This window comes from Antennarius striatus, chromosome 5, assembly GCF_040054535.1.
Source record: "Antennarius striatus isolate MH-2024 chromosome 5, ASM4005453v1, whole genome shotgun sequence".
Lineage (NCBI taxonomy): Eukaryota > Metazoa > Chordata > Actinopteri > Lophiiformes > Antennariidae > Antennarius > Antennarius striatus.
In genome coordinates this window covers 14,496,397-14,508,610 of record NC_090780.1, presented here as the reverse complement: position 1 = coordinate 14,508,610, position 12,214 = coordinate 14,496,397, and the positions used below count along the sequence as shown (strand labels likewise).

The following is a 12,214-nucleotide window of genomic DNA, read 5'->3' as shown; positions in this document are numbered from 1 at the left end:
TATATTATAGGCCCTATAGAGCAAGTGTTTTTTATTGACTTCCATTATAATAAGCAAATACTGTAATTCGTATTTTTATGCTTATTTCATTAAACACAGATTAAAAGATTGCATTATTATTATTATTGAGTTTTGTAATTGCATTAAAACATTTTATTGACTCTCCTTCAGCTATGAGTGTGATGAAAAAGATGCGTGTGTGTGTGTGTGTGTGTGTGTGTGTGTGTGTGTGTGTGTGTGTGTGTGTGTGTGTGGAAGTGTGGAAGTGTGGAAGTGTGGAAGGGAGGAGCTCTAATTGGATAATAAATGAGCTCAAGGACAATAATAAATGAGGCAGAGATTCTGCTGAGTAGAAGATGTGGATTGAGTCCCCTGTAAACTGAGAAGATTCCTGTTTATCGTCAGTTCAACTCAAGATAAACTGTTGACAGGTAAGATTTTCTAATTACTTTCATTTTTTTGCAGTACATTATTATGATAGCCCAATGACATAATGATTGGTTGCTCTGTTTATTCATACAAGATGTAAATATAGTGTTCCAGGTTAACTTACAGTAAAAGAATGCTATTATTAAGCATTCTAAAAATCAGAACCAGCTTTATTAACGAAGTTTGTGCACATAAACAAGGAATTTGGCCAAAGTTGAATTTTGCTCAGAATGTGCAAGGTGTTGGGAATTAGAAGTTACAAAAATAGGATAAAGATATAATTTATTCAACAGTAAGAAGTGAAGTACACAGTCAACTTGAGGGTATACAGTCGTGCAATCAGATTGTTCTGACAGCAGTATAAATTGTAGAGTGCAAAATAGATGCTTTCCACTCTCGAGAATAGAATAGAATCGAATAGAATTGAATGCCTTTAATGTCACCATACACAAGTGTACAACGAAATTCTTTTGACAACTCTCATGCAAAAAGACTCAGGTTCAAGTAAAAGTTTACGATTTAGCAGTTCATATAATATTTCTATAGATTAATCTATACATAGAGTATTATACAAATAACTGACTTGTGTGATTGATTTGTGATCATCACAACAAAATACCACCCTGATGCTTTACAGTTCTGAACCTTCCAAGATAATTTCTTGTAATAATAAATACAAATACATTTGGGACTCTATGCAGGTAGTGGCAATCAGACATGAAATGCTTTAGGTGAGGTGAAGAAGCAGAATGTTCCTTGAAAAAACTTTGTTAATGAACATAAGAACTTTACCAAAATACATGTACAGTACAAAAAAATATTTCTGTTGTTTGTATGCCTGCAAGAAAATTGCACATTGTATTTGCTATAAATTAAAGAAGGTTGAATCATTTATTTGCATGGAGACCAAAATTTATATTCTCCACATATATGGGAATTTGTACTTTTCACACATTATAATGAGCAAATACAGTATTATGATGACTTGACACATGCTGGGGTGTTTCATGAATTCATTTCACTTGAGAACTCTTGAGTGTACTACTATTTTTTTCAGTGTTTATATGCAACCAAATTACTTATCTGCAAATCCACATTATTTTGAAAAAGGATTGAAAAGCATATTGTCTTCTCTTGAAGCAAGACTCACACATTAGTTAATCATTAAGTACAAATTAGGCATCTTCTGATCAACCCATTCATCCATTATTACCATGAGGTTATAATGATATAGGATTACTTGATACAGTATTTTGAGGTAAATTGAAGCTTGTATTGTACGTCACCTTCAACTAGTAGTAATCTTCTGTCTTAATTTACTTAATTTGGATATACAACCCTGTGGCATTGGTCTTTATTTAAAATGTATAATTCTGCTCAGAGAGAAAACATATGACAAGCCATGTCATAAATATGTCATGAATTCTGATGTCAGTGTTTTATTGAATTTTGGAATACTGTACATACAGTACATAGAGTATGTTTGTATATGTTTTTTTCACTTCACCACAGGAGCAAATTATTACACTCCTAAATCACCAGTGAGGACAGGGCCTTCAAAGATTAATTTGACAAATAAGAGAACAGAGTTGAGTCCAACTATCATCATAGCTGCTATATTGACACTTTTTCATTCATATTTTAGGATGATGGAGAGAGCTCTGAACTGCTGTACTCTTGCCCTGTGGGTGGTTTTAGCCATTCTCATCTTATTTCCTGTGAGGTCTCAGTGTAAGGAAGAGGACTACAACACACTGACTGACGTAAGAGTAACTACATTTATATGAAATTTTATGAAGTCAGTTATGGCTTGCTAAGCTAACAAATGTATTTTGTTGTTGTTGTTTCTTTTGGACTCAGTGCTGTGCAGGTGCAGAGTTAAAGAGATTTGATGACATTGACTATGACAGCTTTGTGGGTCTAATGGGAAGGAGGAATGCTGCTCGACCAAACAGTGAGTTACTTTAACAGCACACTCCTCATCCTTCACTGTTCTCATCAAAATCCTGACTCTTTCTCCAGGTCACATTAACATGTCACCCAGTAAAAATAAGAAACTGTCTTGTTTGTTTTCTGAAACATCCCCTTCAGGTACATGACACTTTGATACTGCTTTTGTTCCCCTCATGCAGGACACATACTTGCTGTTCTGTTGCAGCGGAGAGCAAGTGAGTGATGAGTGAGTGTTTGAGCAAAGAAAACAGTAATTCCTTAAGGAAGTCTGATAACATTATACTGATTCCCTTTATGCAATACAAATGTATTTTGTGAACAAAAATAAGTATCACACCAAAAGTTTATGAGTCCCTATGTCCTCACAGGAGTACGACAGAAGATTGGGAGAAAAGAAATCCTAGAAAATTTCTGGAGTCCCATCTAGTGTTCATAAACATCATTTGCAATAAACCACGTGAGCCAGAACCTAAAGCACTATTCAGAGCCAGGGGAAGCGTATAGCTGCATGTCAATCATTCTGGCACGTTTTTGATCTATCGTTTTTTGTTTCCTTTTATATTTTATATTTTTCTGCGTGGATAGCCCATTCACACCCATTCATCTGAGGCTCAAATGTGAGTGTCCCCAGGTACAATGTATGTGATTTAAGTATAACATAATAGAGAGGAAGTGTCTAAAACGGGTTAATATAGAATGCAAAAAATTATTATTTTCCCATACTTCTATAATGCAGTATCGATAATATATCAGAAGTGAAAGGAAGAGGCAGTTGTCCAGGGCGTAACCCACGTCCCACCAAAGGTCACCTCTTCATTCTGATTGGTGGTTAAGTTTCAGGCACATCGGATTTTTGCAAGTTATAATAAGACCACTTGATGGCAGTATAGGATTTTTTCTACAAATATGATTACAGTATTCTTGATCTGTGGTAGCTGTGTCTGCTTGACATTTGCTGGACCTTATTTAATCTAAATTTGGTTAATTTGTTGGGTTATTATAGAACGGTTCTGCAAATTTGTACATGTTTTAGTTCCAAGTATCCATAGTACAGTAATGGGTCTCAGTTTCACCAATCAATTAAAGTGGTAAGTAGAGTAAACCAACTTGAACCGTCTCTAGATGACTTAAAATAATGTAAATTACAGTGACATCATTTAAGTCATACAAAACTAAATAACTCATAAAAGCCACTGTATCAGTTGTGATACGGTACTTCAGTGTTCAGACGTTGTGCAATCAACATCTGAATGTTGAGGAAAACATAAATCACTAGTTAAAATGAATCAAAATAGTTACATCATGAAGAAAAAAAAGACTTTCACTTTCTGCCTGGCTTCAGAATGTCTGACTAAACAGACACAACTTTTTAAAAGGGGAGACTTTGTTTCTAAATTACTTACAGCTGCTTGTCTGTGCTGAAATTTCTTATCACTAATCAGTCAACTTGTCAATATTCAAATATTTTCCTTTCATTCAAATCCAGGAAAAATGCGTGAAGCTTAATGTCAAGTACTAAATCTACCCAGTCATCTATGTTAGTTGTGTCAAGGTGTAAACACACACATAAAACACTTGAGGTATTTTGTAACATTGGCATTTTATGTGCGCTTATGGTAACAGGAGTCATTGTGTAGTGTAGTGATCTTACCAGTGGTTGACTGAGTGTTGAATTACAGAGTAAAGTATGCATGTCACATGTGTTTACTGTAACAGGAATGGCTTGTCCATGTGCCAAGGAGTATTCATTGGAAAGGAGAGGCCGGGTTGTCAATCATGTGAAGCAGAGGCAAGAAACGCTCTTCATATCAAGTTTGACAAAACCAAACGAAAACAAATCTGATCATTTCCTAACTTTGTTTTTTCTCCTCAGATCTCAACATTTCCTGTAGTACAGACGCTGCTCCTCTACATTATCACAGGCTGTAAAAGTTTCTGTGACAAGTTTTGTCTGTTTGTTTAAGTCTTTACTATTATAGACAAAGGTGAAAAAAGCCATGCTAATCATTTATGAATGCTTTGCTATCGTCAATGTAATATTCATGTCATATTGTTCCTCAACAAATGTACAACAAATGTACAATAAAATATGCATTTATTTAGTGACTAAAGTATGATTCACAAAAAAATGATCATGCACACTGTTCATGTGTGCCTAAAACTCTCAAAGTCATTTACACATTGACCCAATTTAGATATCAATACAAACATAAATACAATTGAAATATAAATACAACATTGTACAACTTTTCCAATGGTAAAACTTGAATGTTGGCTGTAGATTGTCAAAGGCTTTATCTGTTAAATCACTGGCAACAAAAACCAAATGTGAGAGTAGTTATCAGCAAAGCTTTTGGGCCCTCATGATCCAGTTCTAGCCAAGAATCTGCACAGCAGTTCTTTACTAGTAATTCACTGAATTACTGAAAATCAATCAAGTTCATTAAATACACAAGAAGTTGTTACACAGAATATGATTTGGTTTAAACTGGACATCTTTTTGATAGGAGAAAAGGAACACGCTTTGCTCATGCACAGAAGGAAACGAGGAGTAAACAATAAGAAAATGCAGTCGGAGGAATTACCACACGAAGTTCAAACCTTAAAAGGAGTAAAAAGTGTTAAGACAAAATGCACTTCCATCATTCATATGTGAATACAACTGTCATACAAAACATTTTCTGTAGTCAATGAGTCCAGTGGTTCATTTTCTGTATTTGGTGATAACTACATCTCACTAAAATTCTTTGTTTGATTAAAAAGAAATAACTAAAGTTTTGTGAATAATTTTTAACATTAAAATCATATTAGCTATAACAGAAAATATATTCCCAATGCAAATGAAAGAAAGTTACACAGCAATGTAGAAAACAAAATTGAATAAAACAAAGACTGAATGCTGTCATAAGTCATCCACTACTTACAACATTGGAGGGGCTGAATTAAATTATACTCTCCCTCTGTCACGGTTATAACACAGTGAAAAGTCATATGTGCAACTGGTGGCTCATACAATCTCAATTCACAAGGCACAGACTAACTGGGCCCACAGGGCAAAATGTATGGGAAATAATGTGTATCCAGTGCCAGTTTCAGGAAGTACAGATGGCTGTCATGGTGGTTTGGAGAAAATTGCATTCTGATTACACCAATTAGCTGGAAGTGTGTCTCTACACCAGATGGTAATTTGTCATTAGTCATCCTGCATGATGTTTACTTAACACACACCAACTACAAGAAAAAAATAGAAGTCCCAAGATTTACTGCTGTATTGCTAAAGTCGTGTATGTGTGTGTGTGTGTGTGTGTGTGTGTGTTTGGGCAAAACAAAACAAAAAAAATAAGTGCAAAAAGTCTCCGTGTTCTTGAGTTGTTCATGGGATGCTGCAGTGCTGACTGCTTAGGAGCTCCAGAAGTGTTTTCTGATCTAAGAAACTTCAACTAATTTCTCATCAGTACACAGGAGGGAATGTATGATCTTGTAGGTGAACAAGTTTTACTTACTGCTGCATAAACTCAAAAATTTACATACAAGCTTGTGTTCTATACAAATTGTGAATGTCACAGTGGTGCTTGTTAAAAAAAAAAAGAAGGAGGTGAGAACATGCTGGATTCTTGGAGGACTGTTTGAATTGCTGGTTAGGTGCTGGGCTGACAGACTGTAGTGTAGGGTGCTTTGAGGGTGATGGGGTCCAATGGGGGGGTCTTTATTTGGGAGGGTCAAATCTTGAGGTTGTTTCTAATTTCTTGAGCATAGCTCCCACCTCCTGTGATTTAACTCTTCTACACCTCGTCCTCTTTTGGGTATCTGTCCAGGCTTAAAATCCCCTCTTGGACCTTTATGTACAGTATCTCAATCTAGTGTAAATCTTTGCATAAATCTATTGCTTGTCATCAGTCATGTGGATTTATAAACTATCACTGTCACATCAATGTCTGTATCTAAATTAGCCACAAATAAGTGTACGTGTAAACACCACCACCAAGGAAACTGACTTTAAATGTATGGGTTTGCTTTTTCGTCTCCTTTAACACTTGTTTAAAGCTGTAAGATCATGACTGAAGTTGTATCAACATTTCTTGTGCTGAAGGCTGAGAGTGTAGAGTGTAAAAGTATTAATTTATTTTTATAAAACCGTCAAACATTACTTGTGTTGGGTGAAACATCTCTCTTTTGAGGACTTACTGCTTTTCTTCCTTGTTACAGAAAATCATTGATGATTCAGGGGTTTTGACAGGTCTTGATTAAAAACAAAGAAGAAACAAAAAAAATCATGCTTTGTGAAGATTTCACGTAGGACCAAAGAAATTGTTTCAAATTTTTGGAGACTTTTCAAAATTCACATGATTAGCTCACTGATAGACGATAATAACCAGTGATAAAAAAAATTAAAAATTTCATCCTTAGACACTGAAATAAAATAGTAATAACACAGTAATATGATTACATTTGTTCGTATACTGAAAATATTTTCATACAACCTTGATTAGGTTTGGGAGGCAGCAAATTCAAACTGGCTAATGATAGTATGCTCAAAACACATGACGGAGAAAAACTGGCAGAGCATAAAATGAAGCACTAAATTAGAATCATCTCATCCATAGAGGCCTTCAAGCCCTGCAAATTTAAACACAGTTGAATCACACTGTTATTACGTGTCATCTGGTATCTCTCTGGTCAACTCAAGATGCATTATTAAGCCTGCCTTGTTTCGATGGCTCATAGCCCTTTTGGTATGAATGACGGTAAAGTAGTCCAACAAAATAAAAGAACTTCTTTGTTAATAGTTGGAGAACAGATTTCAGTATGAAGATAAAAAGAAAACGCAAATCACCACATTTACTTCTGGAAGATATCTGGATCATGTACTAGTTTGATATGGATTTTAAAAGTGCTTTAGTTTTAAATTGAACACAGCTTCAGAAGGCTAAAACTTTCAACTTAACCTTTAAAACAAACATAAAAGCCATAAATCACCTCTTAAGACCAGTCTTGCAGTCATAGTTAGAATTCATGGCATTCATTCAACTGCAGTCAATTTTCTACTATGTGGGGATATTTAAAGTCAAAGAAAATAATTTTTCTACTTTTGTAAAAACACGAGCTAAAATTATGGTGTAGCAAACATTCTTCATGATCCTGACAATGAGTCACAGCCACACATCCTCACAGTCCTACTGCTTTTTTTCAGCTGGAGCAGCATCATCGTCTTTATCGGCTACAGGAGGGGGTGCTTCTTGTTTCTTACCAGTCTGAGACGGATCATCCCCGTCTTGGCCTTTTTCTTGAGAAATTTGGTTTGTTTTTTCTACCGCAGCTTTCCGAGAATTTGAAAGCTTAAAGTCATAGCCTCGTGGATTGGGGGGATGGAAGCGGTATTTATAGCCAAAGGCACGCAGGTGATAGGCGTAGTACTCCAATAAATACATGTGTGAAGCATCTACATAATGGAAAGACACGGACAAGTCTGAGCAGCAGTTTGGACCCTGAGGAAAAACAGATCATGGGATTACAAAAGCATTAAAAGTGTCACACGAACAAATCAGACCTTTATAAAGAATGGTTGAAAAAAATGTGCATATTTGCATGTCTGACACAAAGTGACAAACATTTTTCAATGAGTGTTTTTACTTGTGTGTTTTTCAAGCACTTGCCTCTGAAATAGGGTAGTAACAGTAGCTCCAGTACCAGAAGCTCTTGGGGAACTTGCCAGTGAGGTGGTGCTCAGGCACAAATGGATGAAATGTCTCCCTTTGAACACTGTCTCTGGAGTCCCCTGCCAGCACCCCAACCTTCTCCATGCACTGGCCCATTGCGAGGTCCTCTACAGACGAAGTATGAGTGCACTGTTGACTTTTGAATCCTTCCACAAATCGTCGCAGAGCCTCTCTGCTCAAAACATAGCCAGCGCCACCACTCATGTAACCTTGTTTGGTGTAAGGCTTGAACCTTCGGCCAAAGTAAATTGGCTCGTCTGGCGTGTGGTTTGCAAGAACCCACCTCAGGTTGTCTACAATTACATAGGTGTCATCATCTGCCTTGAGAAACCAATCGGCCTCATGGATATAATGCTCATAGGCATAATGGAAGGCCCGGATCGTTTTCCAGTACAGCTGGTCCCGACCCTCCTTTGTGCCTAAGCCCACCGTGGGGAAGTCTGGGTCGTCCACGGAGCTCATGAAGACAACAATATTGCAGTGGCGACTCCACGTAGACTTCACATGTCGAGCCTTTGTCTCTAGGTTGTTTGGTCCAGTCATCACCCAGCAAAGAATGCGTACCTTCTTGTATAGTTCATCAGCCATGTAGCTATCTTCACCTGGTAAGGAGATATTAACAGCAAATATCACAATTATATTTTGGACTCTTTTACTACTGAGCCGTGCTGCAGTAATACATGAAGAACGTTTCTGGACATGTTTATTATGGCTTCTTCTTTGCATGAATTTCAATTTGGGTAGCAGTGATGAACTGTGGGGGCGGCACGGTGGCGCAGTGGTTAGCGCTGCTGCCTCACAACACGGCGGACCCGGGTTCGAGTCCCGCTCTGTGCGGAGTTCGCGTGCTCTCCCCGTGTCTGCGTGGGTTCTCTCCGGGTTCTCCGGCTTCCTCCCACCTCCAAAAGCATGCGCTTCAGGTTGATTGGCCGGTCCCAAATTGACCATAGGAGTGAGTGTGTGTGTGAATGCTTGTTTGTTTCTATGTGGCTCCGCGGTACACTGGCGTCGTGCCCGGAGAGTCCCCCGCCTCACGCCCTGAGACTGCCAGGATAGGCACTGGCTACCCCGCGACCCGCGTTAGCAGATTAAGCGGGTTGGAAGATGATTATGATGATGATGATGATGAACTGTGTTCACATACAGCGCCTTCTGCAAGCCAATGTAGTAAACATTACGACAGCATCCTGTTTATTTTTAATGGAGTGCAGTTCAAGGACCTGAAAATCAGATGTTTTTTGGCCTTGTCTCTTTTGCACAGAGATTTCTTCCACTTCTGTGACGGCAGTGGAGGCAACAAAAATGTATGTTTGTGTGTTTTAAAGGAACTCAGATAAGTAACTGAGTATAAGATCATGCTAGGCTTTATAGGTTAAAAGAAGATCCTTAAAATATTCCCTCACTTATACTAACAGCCAGTGTAGACCAGAATAAATATTATATGGTCTCATTTTGGACAAGCTACTGATTTCTAGTAGCAAATTGTGGGAGACCAGAGGGGAGAACATTACAGTAATTGAGTCTGGAAGATAAAAAGACGAAAAAAAGTTCTGTAATGGACTTGAGCTGAGGCTGATACAAGATCAAAGATACCTCCGAGGTTTCTGACAGTCATACTTTCAGAAATATTGACATCCTGGTTCTCAATCAAACAAAGTTCGAGGAAGCAAAGATTAAACAGCACCAACCCTGGATGTCAGTGCTGGCAGGTTTAGTTACTTAGTGTTAAAAATGTATTGATAGAAAATCATCAAATTACATCAAATACTTATTTTATGGTTTTTGTATAGATTGCTGAAGACGTCTAAAAGGGGTAAATATGTATTCTTCGACGTTAAGTTAACACAATACACACAGGAGCTAGTTTTGACGTCATTTGAGAACTTGTACACACCAGCTGCAGTATTAAAGTAAATATGTTTAGAGTTAACCACAATGTTTCAGTGGGTGTGTAAACTACTCCAACTAGATTTCCCATATGAGTACATGTTGTTACACAAGAATGTGTCACTTTGTACACCTTCATTCATCTGTCCTCTGTATTTTTTTTATTATCCCGTGCACAATATCAACTGAAAAACCTGATTTACTGCCTCGAGGTGTAGACAGATGCAGAAAATTAAGTTTAAATTTACACCCACGTCTATCCAGAATAATAACGTGACCTTACAAGTGAAATACAAAGTCATTACAACATTGGAATGCTATGATTCCAAATAAAACAGAACTTCTCAAACATTTTTTTGTATATGACAATCACCTGAGGTTCTACTTTAGCGAAGTCCATGTGCTGTTGATGGACTAGTCACACTCCTACAGTGAGTTGGTCAGTAAAGCCACTTCTCATTCTTTTTATTTAAAAATTATTACATTACAGACCGCTTCACAATTCAGGTAGATGTGATATTGTTTAGCATTAAGTCATTGATGCAGGACAATATTTAACAGTGACAGGTGCATGGTCACAGTAGGAAAGCAGGGCTCACATGCACAGATACCAGGAAGTTGAAAATGAGTCATAACAGGTTTCGTAAACCAGTAAATGACGTAATCCTCAATACTTATTATAATAATGATAATTTTATATTATTTAGGCATGTTAACATAAACACACCTGTATGATGAGGGTGCCTCAGGTTGAACAGGGCAGATCTCTCCTTCTTCCACGTCTTCTCGTCTTCCTCGAGCAGCTGACTTTCCCGGACTTTGTCGTGGGAGGCATGCTGCGATGACAGCGCCTTTTCAAACGACACTTGCCGCAGGAACACGTACAGTGTGAAAGTTCCGACCACAAAACCCGCATAGAAGGAGAATCTGGACCCGATGGCCTTCATGCTGCACCAGGTGGTTGACAGTCGTTCAACTCGGTAGCTGCTGGATTTCCGACTGAACACAGCGTGGACGGGAGTTTCACCACAAGAGCTTCAACAGCTAGCTGTAAACTTCCTGCCCCTTCTTCATGTTGCGAACATGACTTATTGACAGAGCACCTATTGTAAAATAGAGCTACTAGTTCAAGGTGTGGTTTACTTACCAGTGGTGCACCGGATACCATAGCAGCGTTGTTGCCCCACAGCTACTTCATGCTAGCAGGAAACTTAAGCTTTTAAAAGCGAAAGCACAGATACTTGACCACAACCTAGTAAGTCTCCAGCGGATGCTTAGCTAAGCTACTAGCACCTTACCATACCGACTGCGTGGCAAAATAGTAACCACGTAAAAATGATGACTTAATAAATCACGGGATTTAAAAAAAAAAACCCAACAACTTATATAACAGCCTTCTACAATCACAGGATCCTGGCCTACGATTGTGAATAATTTGAATATGTTCGATCAAATGGTTGGTCTGTTCTTAGATCGACAAAACTGGTTCTGTGCTAAGTTGGCGTTAATACAGCTACCGGAAACGTCAGTGTTATTACAGATATCTGGGCGAAATAATCACTGACAGTGAAAAACTTAGCAGTCCAAAATAACTATATGACTAAAACACATTTTTTTTAAAAATGTTCCACTACGCTGGACAAACCACAACTGAAAGCTGACTTCCGTTCAGGAAAGACACTTCCGGTCAATTGCTTCAAAATAAAACGAGCGTTTACTGAACAGACACCTGTCTTCTCCTCCTTTCAGCTTTTCCCTTCAGGGGTCGCCACAGCGAATCAGTTGCCTCCATCTAGCCCTGTCTTCTGCATCCTCTCCTCTCACACCAACTACCTTCATGTCCTCTTTCACTGCATCCATAAACCTCCTCTTTGGTCTTCCTCTAGGCCTCCTGCCTGCCAGTTCAGACACCTGTGTTGCTCCAAAATAAAATACAACTTCCGTTTGATACGCGCGCGTGTGTGAGATTTTGATTTTAAATATCACGTTTATTGATAAGAGTCAAATTACAAAATCACGTTGTCACAAAATCAAGAAGAGATTCACGTGAAGAGGATTTTCAATAGTATTGTGTTTCCTGAGAGGGGGGGGGGGGTCTGGCTCCCTTTCCGCATCACTGGATGTAACACTTACAAAATACGTATATTTTGAGTAACAGTCTTATGAAAATTAAAAATAGATTAACAAAAGTGTGGACATCATATGCCATTCTAGGACTATGTGCAACT

At 38.1% G+C, this 12,214-nt stretch overlaps 2 protein-coding genes across 3 annotated transcripts; one reads left to right on the top strand and one right to left on the bottom strand.

Moving 5' to 3' along the window:
- Positions 1-928: 928 nt before the first annotated feature.
- tac3b (tachykinin precursor 3b) lies at positions 929-5,691 on the top strand. Its single transcript, XM_068316226.1, has 4 exons — positions 929-2,192; positions 2,290-2,383; positions 2,562-2,597; positions 4,099-5,691. Exons 1-4 carry the CDS (start codon positions 1,848-1,850, stop codon positions 4,272-4,274), a joined length of 651 nt encoding a protein of 216 aa, XP_068172327.1. The 5' UTR covers positions 929-1,847; the 3' UTR covers positions 4,275-5,691.
- On the bottom strand, positions 4,461-11,879 carry c1galt1lb (core 1 synthase, glycoprotein-N-acetylgalactosamine 3-beta-galactosyltransferase 1, like b). Of its 2 annotated transcripts, XM_068316225.1 has the most exons (4): positions 11,134-11,879; positions 10,714-10,985; positions 8,037-8,701; positions 4,461-7,868 (listed from the first exon to the last, which is right to left on the bottom strand). In XM_068316225.1, the coding sequence occupies exons 2-4, from the start codon at positions 10,931-10,933 to the stop codon at positions 7,557-7,559; spliced, it is 1,197 nt and encodes a 398-aa protein (XP_068172326.1). In that variant the 5' UTR covers positions 10,934-10,985; positions 11,134-11,879; the 3' UTR covers positions 4,461-7,556. The 2 variants fall into 2 exon arrangements, with proteins under 2 accessions (XP_068172326.1, XP_068172325.1); XM_068316224.1 differs by having other exon boundaries at positions 10,714-11,879.
- Between the last annotated feature and the right edge of the window lie 335 nt (positions 11,880-12,214).